We start from the raw sequence: 17,627 nt of genomic DNA on the forward strand, positions 1-17,627 counted from the left end.
AGGCCATTTGTCGGCTTATTTTTGATTCCTCGCCAGTGTGAAGGGCAACTGCCTGAGCCCACTGAAAACCGCGTGGCGGTGATCCTACTGTTATCAGCAACTGATCAGGGCAGCACTGTGAGTTTGTTTGTTCAGGTAGCTGACCCTTTGGCACTTTCAACAGTTGTTAGTCTCCTGCGACCAGGAGCACAGCAAATTGCTTAGTAAAGGGCAGCCTTTCACGGCCCTACCGAATGCTCCAATGGTGGTGGGGTGTGTGCCCTTTACCTTCCTGTGCATGCGCAGAGTCGTGGCCTGAAGGATGGTGCTGGAGGCCTGGCTGGGGGGCGTGCAGTGCTCCACTGAGCCCAGACCCAAAGCACCCCAGCCATGGGCCACAGCACCCCGGCAGGTGACCCTCTCCAGTCCTCACTCCTGTTTTCCCACGACCCTCTTGCTGCCTGTGCCTGTCCAAGGGGTGGGGGGCAGTGGCAAAATACCAGCCAGCGTGAGAAGCTCCGCGTGCCTGCTGCCCTGCCTGCTTGAGCCACTCCGCTGCAGCCAATGAGCTGGGAGATTCTGGCTGTGGTGTGGCAGTTCAAGCAGGCAGGACAGTAGCCACATCTCCTGACCGAGAAGCTCGGAGAAGTGGCCAATGTAGCAGGTGGCTAGGCACCGCATGCAGAACTTCTCGCACTGGCTGGCGTTCTGCCGCTACCCACTGGCAGCTCCCAGCCAGGATTGACCCCCGCCGCTGCACCTCACAGGACCCAGCCCCCTGGCCACCAGATGAGCGGTGCACTTTCTGGGCCTACCTAGTGGGGATTGCTGTTGCTGCTGTCTGGGGTGGTGGGATTGGCTGCTGCACATGTGCAGAAGCTGAATCTTGCATGCACGGCGCATGCACGGCAGGCAGTGATGAAATATACTGTATTACCATATCTTAATACATTTGGTCTTTATAATTCTTGTTTTCAAAAAAATAGAGAAACATTTTATGATTATGATTAAAATGCGCATTGGTGTTATGGATAAGCTTATGAGGGGTAAAAATTCAGTGAAACTGGGTTATCTTCCATTACTTAAGCTATGAGTTTTTTCCCGAACATTCCAGAGATTATGAATTGGTGGGAAGATATGGAAGAAAGAGTTTACAAATTAATGTGTAAAGACAATTGTATTCATGAGTTATATTGAACATATATATTTCTTGCATTCTAGGCAATACAATTAATGAAGAAAGAAATAATTCTGAAAATAAACCTCCACTATGTGTGACAGGAGCTCAGTTTGATCCTACTTCACAGGTCAGAAATCCCTTACCTGTTCTTTTGAAAAATGTAAGATTGAATTAGGGCTAACAAGTCTGGTATAGAAAGCCATAAATATGGCAGCAAATAGGCCTTAAAAATATTTTTTTTGTGTAATGTGATATTTGTACCCCAGATAACTGATTACAAGGATTGCTGAATAGCAACATCTTCTTTTTTTACTTAGTTATGGTTTTAAATGCCGCCCCGAGTCTGCGGAGAGGGGCGGCATACAAATCAAATAAATAAATAAATAAATAAATATAATATTTCTGTCATAAGCCACTAAGAATTGGAGAATCAATAGACAGCTCCAGCCAATATCAAGTAACTGAACCAGCGTGCCGCCTGTAATGTGTTGCACTGCTATGTTATGATTGTATTAAGTAATGTTATTAATAGTGTCGTGAGATTTATTTTAAAATTATGCATATATTGCTATTACTATCATTTGCAGGGCTTCAAAATGTTATTACCATAGGTAACATTTAATATGTAAAATCATATTTATAGATAATATATTTATTCTGCATATTAAAATTTGGAACAGTATGAAGTCCAGTTATTTACAAGCAGTTCAATTATTGCTAGGTTAAACAGTTTAAACATGCTTTAATAAAAACTTCAAAATTTAATATAAATAGAAATGGAAAGAAGACACTGATACATTAATTATTCAGTAGTATTATGATTGGTTAACTATGGTGATATCAAGACAAATGTAATGGCAAGATTCATAGTAGTAATTTATCTGATTAATACATCCAATCTGTTAGGATAAGCAATATGTTTAATAATGACTTACCTCAATATTTTCACTGCAGTAGCTTCTAATTAAACTAACTTCTTACCTTCTACCACATACCTCCCAGTGACTGGTTAGATTCCACAGGGTTGGTCTTCTTCAGTCCCATTGGCTAAACAGTATCACCTGGTGGGTACACAGGGAAGAGCCTTCTCTGTGATTGCCCTGACTCTCTGGAATCAAGTACCTCCTAAGATCCGCACTGCCCCCACCTTATTGGTCTTCCGGAAAGCTGGAAAAATCTGGCTTTTTCGAGAGGCTTGGGGCTCTTAATCTCGGGGTGGGGGGTTACTAGTGAGGTCAGACGATGAATGTATGGAGGGCTGTAATTTATTTGTTTGATTGTTTATTAGATTTGTATGCTGTCCCCCTCTGTAGACTCGGAGCGGCTAACAACAATAATGAAACAACATATAACAAATCTAATATTTAAAATAATCAAAAGACCCTTATTTAAAAACCGAACATACACACAAACATACCATGCATAAATTGTATAGGCCTAGGGAAAAAGGAATATCTCAATTCTGCCATGCCTGACGACAGAGGTGGGTTTTAAGGAGCTTACAAAAGGCGAGGAGGGTGGGGGCAATTCTGATCTCTGGGGGGAGTTGGTTCCAGAGGGTCGGGGCCACCACAGAGAAGGCTCTTCCCCTGGGTCCCACCAAACAACATTGTTTAGTCGATGGGACCCGGAGAAGGCCAACTCTGTGGGACCTAACTGGTCGCTGGGATTCGTGCAGCAGAAGGCAGTCCCGGAGATATTCTGGTCTGATGCCATGAAGGGCTTTATAGGTCATAACCAACCAATAATTTTAAATTGAAATGTTTTTATGTTGATCCATGTTTATTTTTGTTGTGAACCACCCTAAATCCCTAGGGAGATAGACGGCATAGATATACAGTGAACCCTCGATCATCGCGAGGGTTCCGTTCCAGGACCCCAAGCGATGATCGATTTTTCGCGAAGTAGCGGTGCGGAAGTAAAAACACGCACATGCGCAGATGGTGTTTTTACTTCCACCGCCCTTCGCCCGCCCACCCCGTTGCTCGCGCCTGGGGTTTCCCCCGCGCGCGCGCCGCCCGCCCACACCATTGCTGGGGCCGCTTCCCAGCTGGGAAGCGAAGCTGGGGTCCCCGCGCGCGCGCGCCCGCCCACGCTACGAGCGGCATTTCACCTTCCCTCCCAGGCAAAAAGATGCCGGCATTCTGGGCTGATGGGGTCGGACTTCCCAGGCGGAAGGCGTGCCCCTCTCCCCGCATCTTTTTGCCTGGGAGGGAAAGTGAAATGCCGCTCGTAGCAGCTGCTAGAGCCGCCGGCATTTCACTTTCCCTCCCAGGCAAAAAGATGCCGGGGCACGCCTTCCGCCTGGGAAGTCCGGCCCCATCATCCCAGAATGCCGGCATCTTTTTGCCTGGGAGGGAAAGTGAAATGCCGGCGGCTCTAGCAGCTGCTACGAGCGGCATTTCACCTTCCCTCCCAGGCAAAAAGATGCCGGCATTCTGGGCTGATGGGGTCGGACTTCCCAGGCGGAAGGCGTGCCCCTCTCCCCGCATCTTTTTGCCTGGGAGGGAAAGTGAAATGCCGCTCGTAGCAGCTGCTAGAGCCGCCGGCATTTCACTTTCCCTCCCAGGCAAAAAGATGCCGGGGCACGCCTTCCGCCTGGGAAGTCCGACCCCATCAGCCCAGAATGCCGGCATCTTTTTGCCTGGGAGGGAAGGTGAAATGCCGCTCGTAGCAGCTGCTAGAGCCGCCGGCATTTCACTTTCCCTCGCTGCAGCCGCGCGCCCCTCGCCTTCGCCTCACCTGACGGAGCCTTCTCCGTCCCTTTCCTGCTGCACCGGTCTGGGGCCAAGTGGGCGGGGGGCGGCCGGGACCTCGCCTGTCTCCGCCGCCCGCATCGCCCCTCCGGCGGGCTGGCCTCCCCCGCCCGCCTCTGCTGCAAGCGCACGAAAAAAAAGAGAGAAGGCTTCTACCAGAAGCCGGGGACGGCGGGCAGGGGCATGAAGGATCTCTTGCGGGGGAAAAGCCGCTAGCCAGCTTTCGGAGCTCCTCCGCCATCACCCGCTTCTGGTAGAAGCCTTCTCTCTTTTTTTTCGTGCGCTTGGCGAGGAAAGGCAGGCGGGGAGGAGGCGACGGGGCCAAAGGGGGCCGAGGGAAGCTCGGCTGCGGTCGAGAGAGAAACGGCTTGGGCTCGCCGCAAGAAAAAAAAGAGACAGGCTTTTAGTTTTGGCTGCGGGGGGAGGGAATCCCGCCGCAAGGTAAGCTTCGGGGCGGGGCGGGCGGGGCCCTTTTGTGCCAGTCGGGGAGGCGGTGGCGGCTGCAGCAGAGGCGGGCGGGGGAGGCCGGCCCGCCGGAGGGGCGATGCGGGCGGCGGAGACAGGCGAGGTCCCGGCCGCCCCCCGCCCACTTGGCCCCAGACCGGTGCAGCAGGAAAGGGACGGAGAAGGCTCACTGGCAGCCCTTGCCCATCGCCGCGCCTTCGCTTCCCCCCCTCCCCCGCTGGATCCGGCAGCGTGCTGAGGGGAATTGCCGCGGACTGGAGGCAGTGAGGCAGACCGGCTCCGAGGCGAGCGGCCGGAGCTGCGCCCTCCTTCGCCCGCCAGGTGAGGCGAAGGCGAGGGGCGCGCGGCTGCAGCGAGGAGCCGAAGATCCAGGCGGGGAAGACCCAGGGAAGGTTCCTTCGTCCGCCTAGCAGCTGATCTGCTCGGCAGCGCAGCACCAGCGAGGAGCCGAAGATCTTCGGCTCCTCGCTGCTGCTGCGCTGCCGAGCAGATCAGCTGCTAGGCGGGCCGCTCGAGAGCAAGAGGGGGAGAGATAGAGAAAGAGAGAGAAGGAAAGAAAGAGATGAGAGAGGGAGGAAGAGAGTGTGAGAGAGGAAGAAGCAACATAGAGAAAGAGGGGGAAGACCCAGGGAAGCCTCTGCCCGGCGGGGAAACTCCACCATCTACACATGCGTGGAAGGGCACGCATGCGCAGATGGTGGAGTTTACTTCCGGGTTGAAAACTAGCGAAATAGCCCTTTCGCGATCCTTGAGGACGCGAAACTCGAGGGTTCACTGTATATACAAACAAACAAACAATATTGCTAACCAGAATTAACCAGATCATTTCTAATACCACCTGTTCCCAATGATCTCTGCTCATCCTATGAATTCTGGCATAGTGGACATGCTTAAGATCCCTTTGGTAAAGCAATGTCACCTGGCAGCAGATATACTCTTAGAGATTTCAATTGGTTGGCTCTCTGTAAGGCCCTTAAAACTTGGTTCTTTTCCTGGACGTTGGGCAAGATCATCAGATGAGCCTATCCCAAAATGAAAGCTCTTCAATTAAATATGAAGTAGTTGGTCTCAGTTATTCTGTTTTTCTGCTTAGGATGTTATGTTTTCTTTTTGTGCCTTCATTTTTATGCTTCTATCCAAATAAAACCTAGAGTCATTTTTTTTTAGAATGATTTACATAAATATAAAATAAACACTTAAAGCAGGATTATAATTCAAAATCTTCTGATTCCTAGTCATGGGCTTATAACCACCACATAAAAATAATTGTAATTTCTAGTTGTGGAAATAATATATATTGGATAGTGAGCTTTTGTTATTTAAACTTATTAAATTTAATAAAAAGAATGGATTTAAATTATTCATGATAGACATGAATTTATTACCAGTTCAAAATTCAACATTCAAGTCAAAATATTAGTTTATTGTATGCCACTAACAGTTAACCTTTTCGGCATTGAGTGCCAAAAGGCATGTGAGGGAGCATTGGAATCCAGAAAAGAGCCGCTGGCCTGTGCACAAGTACATAGCAGCCAGCTGCTTTTCTGGGTTTCATTGCGTGCATGCATTCCAGCCAACTGCTTTCTTCCGAGTTCCAGTGCACACATGCATGCGAACAACAGCTTGCCAGTGTGCATATGCATGACAGAACCCAGAAGAGAGTAGCTAGTCAGTGTGCATGCGCACTGAAACAACTAGCTGGTGCGCATGCACGCGACAGAATCCAGAAGGGTAGCTAGCAACGTCGTGCATGCCCAAAATGAGGGCTGTGCGTGCCACCTCTGGCATGCGTGCTATACATTTGCCATCACGGTTGTATGCTATATGTTAGTGAGGAAATACAGATAGAACAGATATAAGCAACCAATGCTTGAATAATATTTTTCAATCAGTACAGTACAAGACTATTTATAGACACAGTTGCATAGACATTGAATATTCTTCTATTTTTTAGAACAATAGGCAGGCTAAATCTTCTCAGAAATCGTGAGATTAGGGTTCCAGTTATTTGATAAACTGCCAATCACACATTAAACGTTTTATAAAGTACATTAGTTACTTAAATAAAATTATCAAAGACACTATTCTTATTTTATGTAGCTATTAAATGATTGTAAAATATTTTTAAAATTAAAGGGAGCCACATATCATTAGAATCAAACTTGACTCAAAATATATTTATTTTGATATTTTAATATTTTAAATTTAACATTTTAAATAGTGTAGAAAGTATTCCCCCAATAATTGGATCAAATGTATTATCAAGTAGTTACTAAGTCTTTGAAATATATCTGTTTGCCTGATCCTGCCGTTTCATCTTGGGAACACTTTGTATATGTCTAGAAAAAGTATTTATGTTATTTGTTAACTAACTATGAAACAAATCATTATCATGATTAATCTTGAATTCAAAGATATTCATATTTTAAATTGGTTCCTGGCATGTAATAATGCTATTTTTTTAAAATAAAGGAACAATCTTGCCATTTACAATTCCTTTCCTTCAGCCCACCTCTCACAAATTACTTATCCTCTTATTTGAAATAACTTATTCTTCTTATTCCTGCCTTTCAACTTCCTATTTTTCTCTCTCCCTAACTTCAGATATTAGTTCTGACACTCTCCAATCTTTAATCCTGTTGAACTGCCATGCCCAAGTTTCTCATCGCTAATTGAAACTGAAAAATAAGCCACTGATTATTCTACTCTACTTCATTCCACTCATCAAAATGTTCATTGTTCACAGAAGGCAACTATATGCTCCCTGAACCAAAACAAATTATTCCCAGAGAACCCTGAGGGTCAGGAATCTGTTACTAGCTTTAAAAACTGCCATTTGGAAAAACCTTTATAAGTGGGCTTTAATGCCAGCATAAAATTGAATCATATTTTATCAGGAATCTTTAGATATTCTGTATCTTTCAATCAGAATCTTCTTAAAATAATGGTTCTGTGTAGATGATCTTAAAAGCAATATAACAATACAGTGGTACCTCTACCTAAGAACACCTCTACTTACAAACTTTTCTAGATAAGAACCGTGTATTCAAGATTTCTTTGCCTCTTCTCAAGAACCATTTTTCCACTTACAAACCCGAACTTCCAAAACTGTAACTGGAAAAGGCAGGGAGAAGCCTCCATGGGGCCTCTCTAGGAATCTCCTGGGAGGAAACAGGGCCTCCACTCTCCACAATCGCACACATTATTTGCTTTTACATTGATTCCTATGGGGAAAATTGCTTCTTCTTACAAACTTTTCTACTTAAGAACCTGGTCACGGAATGAATTAAGTTTGGAAGTAGAGGTACCACTATAGTATTATTTTCAATGTCAGTGAAAATTTGCTTTTTATCTGTTGTATTCCGTTTCCCCCCCCAGATGTACTGTTATCTGGTGTTTTTTCTAAATACTCGTAGAAGGTGTTCAATCTTTAAGTGAACTGGATATAATATATCAGTATTTAATATTTGCTCTACAATTATCATAGCATGTTTATGAGCATTCTTGCTTTATTTCATTCTATAGAAAAACATTCATATAATTTCAAAGTTTACTTTAGAGGAGAATAGAAAAGTTAATGAGAGATATAGTTACCAATTATTAATTATGATGCTACAGTGATCCCCCGTTCCAAGACCCCTCGCGATAATCGATTTCTTGCGATGTAGCGGTGCGGAAGTAAAAACACCATCTGCGCATGCGCGCCCCTTTTTCCATGGCCGCGCATGCGCAGATGGTGTTTTTACTTCCACACCTGGGAAGACCCAGCAGCTGAGGAGCCGCCTGCCTGCCCGCTTGTCCGCCGCTTTTCCGCTTGTCCGCGGCTCTGGGAGTTGAAGACCCAGGGAAGGTTCCTTCGGCCGCCCACCAGCTGATCTGCTCGGCAGCGCAGTAGCAGCGAGGAGCCGAAGATGGGGTTTCCCCGTTGCCCACGCAAAGGGGAAACCCAATCTTCGGCTCCTCGCTGCTACTGCGCTGCCGAGCAGATCAGCTGGTGGGCGGCCGAAGGAACCTTCCCTGGGTGCCACCCGCCGCTCGAGAGCAAGAGGGGGAGAGATAGAGAAAGAGAGAGAAGGAAAGAAAGAGATGAGAGAGGGAGGAAGAGAGTGTGAGAGAGGAAGAAGCAAGATAGAGAAAGAGAGAGAGAAAGAAAGATGAGAAAGGAAGGGAGTGACGTCATCTGGTGGAAAAATCGCGATATAGCGTTTCGCAAAGATCGAGATCGCGAAACTCGGGGGATCACTGTATATATATTACTGCTCATGTAAATGTTATAGACCTTTCAGTGCTATTTGTCACAAAATATGAGCACGAAGCATACTTGCATATTTGCATTTGTGGTCTTCTCATAAATATCTGGTTAGCCATTGTGGAAAAAAAATTCTACACAAGAGAACCTGGGAAATGTTTCAGTGCAAATCTTTATGTTCTTTCTTTCATTTTCTTAGGCAAATTCCGAAAACCAGTCAAAGTTGACTGAAGCAGACATTGAACTGGAGGCAAAGAAAAGTCAGAATGTGGAAAACAGTTCTCTGTTGGAGTTTCCAAGTGATGTACCTTTTGCTCTTGCACCCCATATTTTGGAAGTACAGGATACTTGTAATGATTTCTCAAGACAATTGATCTCCTGTGATGTTAATGATAATTTAGCACGATTTTGGTATGATTTTACACTTGAAAATTCAGTATTATGCGAGTCTTAAACTTGGATTACAGTATAAAATGTACCTAAACCACTTAAAGTGTTATGTAGTACCGTCTGTGATATAAATTGATTATCTACCACTAGTCTGACAGAACATTATCATTTTCCATCATTGCAATGTTTCATGCATGACAATGTAAGAACAGCTAAGGCAAACATTACAAATAAATTAGAGTAAATAGGTTACAATCTGCACTCAGAAAATAATCATAGGAACTTCCAGATATTAGTCCTTGCTTGATCATAGGAAAATAAATGTAATATTGTATTGTAATTTACAAATAATCATCTTATATTATGATATTAATAAATTAGTTAATTTTATTACAACATCTTTTGTTGGGGAAATCACAACAAAATTTTAAAATCTAAATTTATAAATTATTAGTGCAGAATGAATTGATATCAAATTATGGAGTTAGATTCATATTTCTTGGGACTACTTTTTGGTTGGCTATTCATATTCTGTAGATTTCTGTATTCAATTTTTAAATTGCAAGTTTTTGTTGTAACTACTATTTGGGATATATGAATGTATCCCAAATAGTCAGTCTGTCTGTCTGTATTACACATGGGTCCATAGTTGTATGTGAAGGTGAGTACACAAAATATATATATGCATGTTTATAAATTTATTTACACCAGTAAAATAACAATGGATATTTAAAATATATCAGTATAGCTTTTCATGAAATATTTATGCCACCTTTCTCTATCTTCATCTTCATCATTACCTTGAAAAAATCGGAAACTCCAGTTCTGTATTCCAAATTAATTACCAATATTTATTTTTGTAATTTTTTTTCAAATATTAATCTCTTAAAATATCCAGTTAAGAATTAGATTGACTCCAAAAAGAATCTTCAATAAATTAAGAAACATAATTATGCAAGATAATAAATTTCCACAAGCATGTACATTATAGTTACACATTAAAATCTCCCGTTAACTGGGGGGGGAAATTGTATCATACATGATTCCTAATGATCTCAATAATATATGCATGATATTATGGCTGCCCTTTTGTATTTTAAATAAGCATATAGCTTAACAGAAAATGGGAAGCATGAAATAAGACAAATCTATATATCACAAAATATCCTTTGATCAGCATCTCCTGTTTGATAACTCTTACATGAGTTTACTCATTTGATTTCTCCAAGAGCGGGCCTGATATTTTGTGGGGTTTTTTGGTATGGAGAAAGGAAGAAAATGAGAGCCAATGAGAGGGAGAAAAGAAAGAATGGCTAAGAGAGAAAATGTTCAGTCAAACGTTGTCAAATTAAAATATTATAATTATTAATCAAGCTATAGATGAATTTTCAAAGACTCTGAGTTAGTAAACTTTATTCCAAAATATACAAATATTTATTATTTCTCCTTCCTTGAGATCCAGTAGACTAAATTAAAAATATATAGCTTTTAAAATTATATGTATAAAAAATAGATGCAATATCTTTTTAAAATGCTGCAAAATATTTGAAATTATTTACTAAATTTACAATATTTTTTTCTAATTAAATCTGATTTTAAAAGATTGCTTGACTTTTAAAGCTCACATATATATTTTGTTCATGAATCAAGTAAATCTTTTATAAAACCTCATAAAATAGAAATGTAATGGTATTGCAAAAGCCAAATAAGATATGCCTGTGGACTCAACAAAACTATATTTCGATACTTGGTTAATGATATTGAGGTTTTGTCAGGTGATGGCTTGAAAATAGGCTTTCTCAGACATTACTTATAGATTGTAGAAGAGGACCCTGTAAATATCATGAATCTTTATGAAAGTCTCAAAATCTATTTCATAATTCTAATAACTGTTAATAGTGTTAAGTGGTTTTTAATATGAGCTTTGTGTAAATTTTGTTTAAATGCATTTAAATTATTTCATTTCCACTGTAAAAATCCCTTGGTCATGTTGAAATGTTGGTATAAAAATAAAATAAATAATTATAATAATAAATTTCATATATATCTTTTCTCTTTGTTGTGTTTCCTTTCATTTTTTAAAAGAATTTTCTATATTTTCTTTCTTTCTTTCTCAGTATTTTTGTACAAACAGGTATCTATTATGTATATATCATATCTATTATTTTGCCTTTTTTGTTATTAGTTATGGTTAATTAAGAAGCAATAAAAATTAAAATAACTATTTCATTACTATTAATATGGTAATAATAATAGCACTAGAAATAATAATAAATATCAAATCTATAAATTTGTTTTTACTTTAAAACACTACAGTCTTGGAAAATATTAAATAGTGTTTTACCTTTAAAACAATATTTAACATTATCCAAGAATCTAGTGTTGTAGTTAAAGTAAAAACAATTTTGTTTTTGGATTTTCCCCCCATCTATTTTAATGTTATAACTCTAGTCCATGGTCCACCTCTAGATAGAAGACAATTTGTTCATAATTGCTGTTCAAAATATTTAGAAAGCTGCAGGAATGTGCCAGTTAATAATTTGATGTCCTTAGTGGAAATAATATATTTCTTTCTTTTTTATTATGGCAGATAAGAGGGAATTTTAAATAGATCAGTTTTTTATATATGAAACTAATAAAAGAATATAGATTATTCCTAGAATGGAGAAGGAATAAGCAAACTGAAGAAATCTTCAAATTTAATACTGAGAAAGAGGAAATTATAAGATAAACTTTAAAATAAAACCTCTCTGCCTTGCTTTTGTTTAATATTGGATTGAAAACTCTTGACAGGCTTTCAAGATTCTGTTATTCCACTCAGAAATAATAAAAGAGTATTCTTAAAATCTATGCTATTAAACTTTCTAGGTCTTGTCTATTTTCAAGGGTTGGTAATCAATGTTCACGCATTAATCGCTTTTCCATTGATTTTTATTTATTTATTTATTTATTTATTTATTTATTTATTTATTCTTTCAATTTTTATGCCGCCCTTCTCCTTAGACTCAGGGCGGCTTACAACATGTTAGCAATAGCACTTCTTAACAGAGCCAGCATATTGCCCCCACAATCCGGGTCCTCATTTTACCCACCTCGGAAAAATGGAAGGCTGAGTCAACCTTGAGCCGGTGATGAGATTTGAACCGCTGACCTTCAGATCTACAGTCAGGTTCAGTGGCCTGCAGTACAGCACTCTACCTGCTGCACCACCCCGGCTCTATGATGTTTCCTATGGCAAACATTGTTTCATCTTACAAACTTTTCACCTTACAAACCTCATCCCGGAACCAATTCAGTTTGTAAGACGAGGTATCACTGTATATCTTTTTACTTAATTATGATGCTCTATTAATATACATTTGGATCTTTAGAAAGCTGCTTATTATAAGAAGCTTTATAATGAAGCAATACCTTTGAAAAGTGTTCTGAAACTTCAGATCGTGCAGATTACGACTGCGAGAGCAATCATGGACTTTCCCAGATATTCCCCTGTCTCATCAACACTCTGCGGCCTGCACTGGCTGCCGATCAGTTTCCGGTCACAATTCAAAGTGTTAGTTATGACCTATAAAGCCCTACATGGCATCGGACCAGAATACCTTTGGGACCGCCTTCTGCCGCACGAATCCCAGCGACCGATTAGGTCCCATAGAGTTGGGCTTCTACAGGTCCCATCAACAAAACAATGTTGTCTGGCGGGAACCAGGGAGAGAGCCTTCTCTGTGGCGGCCCCCACCCTCTGGAATCAACTCCCTCCAGAGATTAGGACTGCCCCCACCCTCCTCGCCTTTCGTAAACTTCTAAAAACCTACCTATGTTGCCAAGCCTGGGGAAACTGAATTCCCCCAGCTGTTCCATTTTATGTATGGTTTGGATTGTATGACTGTTCTTTTTATAAGGGCTTTTAAAATTGTTTTTAATATTGGATTGGCTCCGAGTCTTCGGAAAGGGGTAGCATACAAGGCTAATAAATAATAATAATAATAATAATAATAATAATAATAATAATAATAATAATTTGTTCTCAAATTGTGTGGAAATGGCTTAGTTTCATTCATATTGCTTCCATAATTAATTTGCATTTAAGATTTAAGATTTTTGGATTCTTTTTTCATTAAAATGTTTTTTTAATACTTTTAAAAATTCCATCATTTTTCAGAAACTATATTTTATGTTGATAATATAGCTAGTTTTGTTAAAATAGTTAATACAAAGGAGATACCTACAGCATTGCTGGTAGAGTCTGGGTACAAATCCAACCAAACATAGCCATAGCCTTTATTGCAGTCTACCTTGTGGCAGTAAGGGCAACAAAATTTCAGTATTTCACCACCTTTATTGCACTGCAGGTAACTTCATGTCAAATTAATCAGATCAGTTATCCGGCATAGTCCTCACAGCAATTCTGTAAAGGAACTACAGAGATAATCTAAAATTCATTCTGCAGGGTTTTGAGAGGAATATGCCAAGTATCTGATGGATAAAATTCCCCAGATCTTTTAGTCCTAGAACAGTTCCTGGAGAGGCTTTGAAGTCTAGGCTGGCATAGTTATCTGTTGGCTGCAGTTAATCCTGTTGGGCTGCAGAAACTGGATATACCCTAGCTGCTTAAGGCTGCTTGGGAGGGGAATCACTGGTAGGTTCCTGATGGTTTGGACCAGTTCTTTAGAACCAATAGTGGAAATTTACTGCCGTTTACTGAACTGGCAGTGATGACCAATGGTCCCCACTCCCAAACCCGTCCTCTGGTTGCTGCAGCTTGCAAAAATATCCCTATCACCTGCATTTCGGGGTGATGGGGGCAAAACGTGCACCTCCATCATGATGCAAACTGCTAGAAAAGGTAAATGGAACCAGCCCCAGAAGGAATGTGATTGGGATCATACTGGTAGTTGCTAATTCTTCCTTGAGAAAAGGAAACCCCTTATCCCTCCACAAGGAGCCCTCACTGAACTTAACCCTTTTGGACAATTGTCCAGGTTCCAATCTTCTTAACAATCAAGAGTGAGTAACTTTGGATTGTCGGATCTCCTGGCTTGGGCACATCTTTGATTCTGAATAGAATGTAGCATTTCGTAAGAGTTGTGCAATATTAGAATCCTCTTATACCAGGAGTAGGCAAAGTTGGCTCTTCCATGACTTGTGGACTTCAACTCCCAGAATTCCTGCTAGCCAATCTTGCTAGCTCAGGAATTCTGAGAGTTGAAGTCTACATGTCATAGTAGAGCCACCTTTGCCTACCAATGTCTTAGACTGATGGTTCTTGTTCAAAGAGAATGTGGAAGCCATGGGTAGGAGAGCCTTTGCATAACTCTGTCAGTTGCATGGTCCTTCATGATTTTCCAAATTGTCTTGCTGTAACATGCTCTACATAGGAGTGTACTTAAAGGACATTTTTAAAAATACAGAACACGACAGCATGAGCATTTAAAGGAACCGATTATCTGGCATAAGGTGATCACATGATTCCAAGACACTGCAACAGTCATAAACATGAGCCAGTTGCCAAGCACCTGAATTTGGATCACATGACCTTGGGGATGTGTAAGTGTAAACAACAGTCCTAAGTCATTTCAGTGCCATTGTAATTTTGAGCAGTCAATAAAGGAAAAGTCAAGGAATATCTATGTAGTACAAGACATTATAGCCAGATTCTAAAAATATTTAATAAATGCATAATTCATATAATTTCAAACTGGAAATATGCACCCCCTTACCACCATCAACTCTTGAAGAATATGATTGCTATACATAAATTAAAGCTCCTGAACAGAACTAGAGACTAGCCTTACCAATTGATATCAGGATTGACATTTGATACACCTGTGACTGCATGTATGTAGCTAGATCAGACCTGGGCAAGATGCGTACCGAGGACTGTCTGTGACCGGCCCATGGAGGTCGGTCCAACTTTTTAAGATAAGAACCGGGTTATATAATTATATAATATAATAAATATAATATAATATAATATATAATAAATATAATATAATTTATATTTATAATTTATAATGTATAATTATAATATAAATAACTCATTTCTACCCAATTATTTATTTATTTATTTATTTATTTATTATTTGGATTTGTATGCCGCCCCTCTCCGAAGACTCGGGGCGGCTCACAACAAGTGAAACAATCATAATAATCCAATTAATTAAAATATTTAAAGATTTTTAAAAAACCCCATATACTAACAGACACACACACAAGCATACCATGTATAAATTAAACGTGCCCAGGGGAGATGTTTAATTTCTCCATGCCTGACGGCAAAGGTGGGTTTTAAGGAGTTTACGGAAGGCAGGAAGAGTAGGGGCAGTTCTAATCTCCGGGGGGAGTTGGTTCCAGAGAGCCGGTGCCGTCACAGAGAAGGCTCTTCCCCTGGGACCCGCCAACCGACATTGTTTAGTTGACGGGACCCGGAGAAGGCCCACTCTGTGGGACCTAATCGGTCGCCGGGATTTGTGCGGCAGGAGGCGGTCTCGGAGATATTCTGGTCCGATGCCATGAAGGGCTTTAAAGGTCATAACCAACACTTTGAATTGTGACCCGAAATTGATCGGCAGCCAATGCAGACTGCGGAGTGATGGTGAAACATGGGCATACCTAGGTAAGCCCATGACTGCTCTCGCAGCTGCATTCTGCACGATCTGAAGTTTCCGAACACTTTTCAAAGGTAGCCCCATGTAGAGAGCATTACAGTAGTCGAACCTCGAGGTGATGAGGGCATGAGTGACTGTGAGCAATGAGTCCCGGTCCAGGTAGGGCCGCAACTGGTGCACCAGGCGAACCTGGGCAAACGCCCCCCTCGCCGCAGCTGAGAGATGGTTTTCTAATGTGAGCTGTGGATCGAGGAGGACGCCCAAGTTGTGGACCCTCTCTGAGGGGGTCAATAATTCCCCCCCAGGGTAATGGACGGACAGATGGGATTGTCCTTGGGAGGCAGAACCCACAGCCACTCCGTCTTATCCGGGTTGAGTTTGAGTCTGTTGACACCCATCCAGGCCCCAACAGCCTCCAGGCACCGGCACATCACTTCCACCGCTTCGTTGACTGGGCATGGGGTGGAGATGTAAAGCTGGGTATCATCGGCATATTGATGATACCTCACCCCATGTCCTTGGATGATCTCACCCAGCGGTTTCATGTAGATGTTAAATAGCAAGGGGGAGAGGACCGACCCCTGAGGCACCCCACAAGGGAGAGACCTCGGAGCCGACCTCTGACCCCCCACTAACACCGACTGCTACCGGCCAGAGAGGTAGGAGGAGAACCACTGGAGAACAGTGCCTCCCACCCCCAACCCCTCCAACCGGTGCAGAAGGATACCATGGTCGATGGTATCGAAAGGTGCTGAGAGATCGAGGAGCACCAGGACAGAGGATAAACCCCTGTCCCGGGCCCGCCAGAGATCATCCATCAACGCGACCAAAGCGGTTTCCGTGCTGTAACCGGGCCTGAAACCCGACTGTCGGGGGCCTAGATAATCGGCTTCTTCCAAGGACCGCTGGAGCTGGAGTGCCACCACCTTCTCGACAACCTTCCCCATAAAGGGAAGGTTGGAGACTGGACGATAGTTATTAAGTACGGCTGGGTCCAGGGAAGTATTGGGTAGAACTGAGTTATTTATATTAGTCCGGCCCTCTAAAACCATCCCAATTTCTCATGTGGCCCTATGGCAAAATTAATTGCCCACCCCTGAGCTAGATTGACACTATTGATATAATTGTATAACCTGGGTGTGAAAGATTCAAACATTACTTGTTAACTTCTTATTTAGGGCAGAGGTTTGTTTGGGGATGTTTTCCATCTCATTTTCTCTTGCATCTTGATAAATTTTAAAAAATAGGAAACATAAGAGACAGAATGTAGTAAAGTACATGTTCAGTGTTCACTTGTAAAGAGAGACTTCTGCTACTAGATTGGATATATGTTGATATACAAATATAAAGAATAAAAATAATATAGGTACAGATTACTTTATGTGATTACAGTAGTTGCTGAAAAAATTATTTTATTCAGAGAGATAATAGAACAATATGAGTGAAATACAATGAAATATGCTGGATCAACAGCAGCAGTGGCAATTCTCTTTCCATATCTTTGTGCTTCAATCAACATTCTGATGATGACAACACTGTTGGAAGAAAAAAGGCTGACACCAAGAATGAATCCTTTCGAGATTCATTCATTTGTAAGTAGTTAGCTTCCAAAAACAGAAGGAGGAGAATTCTTAACCCAAATTCTTAGCATTCAATACATAGACTTAACAAATGCAATCTCCCTTCTCCTCTCAAAAGTCTATTAAATCAAACTTGAAAGCATTAGTTGGATTTTTAAAGTATTGGTTGCAAATTAAACTTGTATTTTCCTGTTTCATTTATTTTTAAATGCTATCTCAATTCTCTGCCACATTATTTCTATTCTTCTATTCTTTCATTGACATGTTCTATTACTATATCTTCTTTTCTATTATTTCTTAGATATATTTTACTATGAGTATCTCCTCTATAACCTTCATCATGTATTTTACTATGTGTATATAGATATATACCACTAAAACCCTCATTGTGTATTGGACAAAATAAATAAATAATAAATAAAA

At 41.4% G+C, this 17,627-nt stretch overlaps 1 protein-coding gene across 2 annotated transcripts in view; it reads left to right on the forward strand.

Annotated features, from left to right (window-relative positions):
- Positions 1–11,054, forward strand: part of UMAD1 (UBAP1-MVB12-associated (UMA) domain containing 1) — a 47,467-nt gene extending 36,413 nt beyond the window's left edge. For both annotated transcript variants that reach the window (XM_070729154.1, XM_070729155.1), the window contains exons 3-4: positions 1,201–1,286; positions 8,829–11,054. In XM_070729154.1, coding sequence (XP_070585255.1) covers positions 1,201–1,286; positions 8,829–9,083 — 341 coding nt within the window. In that variant the 3' untranslated portion in view covers positions 9,084–11,054. The remainder of the gene's footprint in view (positions 1–1,200; positions 1,287–8,828) is intronic.
- The last annotated feature ends 6,573 nt before the right edge of the window (positions 11,055–17,627 follow it).

The sequence above is a fragment of the Erythrolamprus reginae genome, chromosome Z (assembly GCF_031021105.1).
Source record: "Erythrolamprus reginae isolate rEryReg1 chromosome Z, rEryReg1.hap1, whole genome shotgun sequence".
NCBI lineage: Eukaryota > Metazoa > Chordata > Lepidosauria > Squamata > Dipsadidae > Erythrolamprus > Erythrolamprus reginae.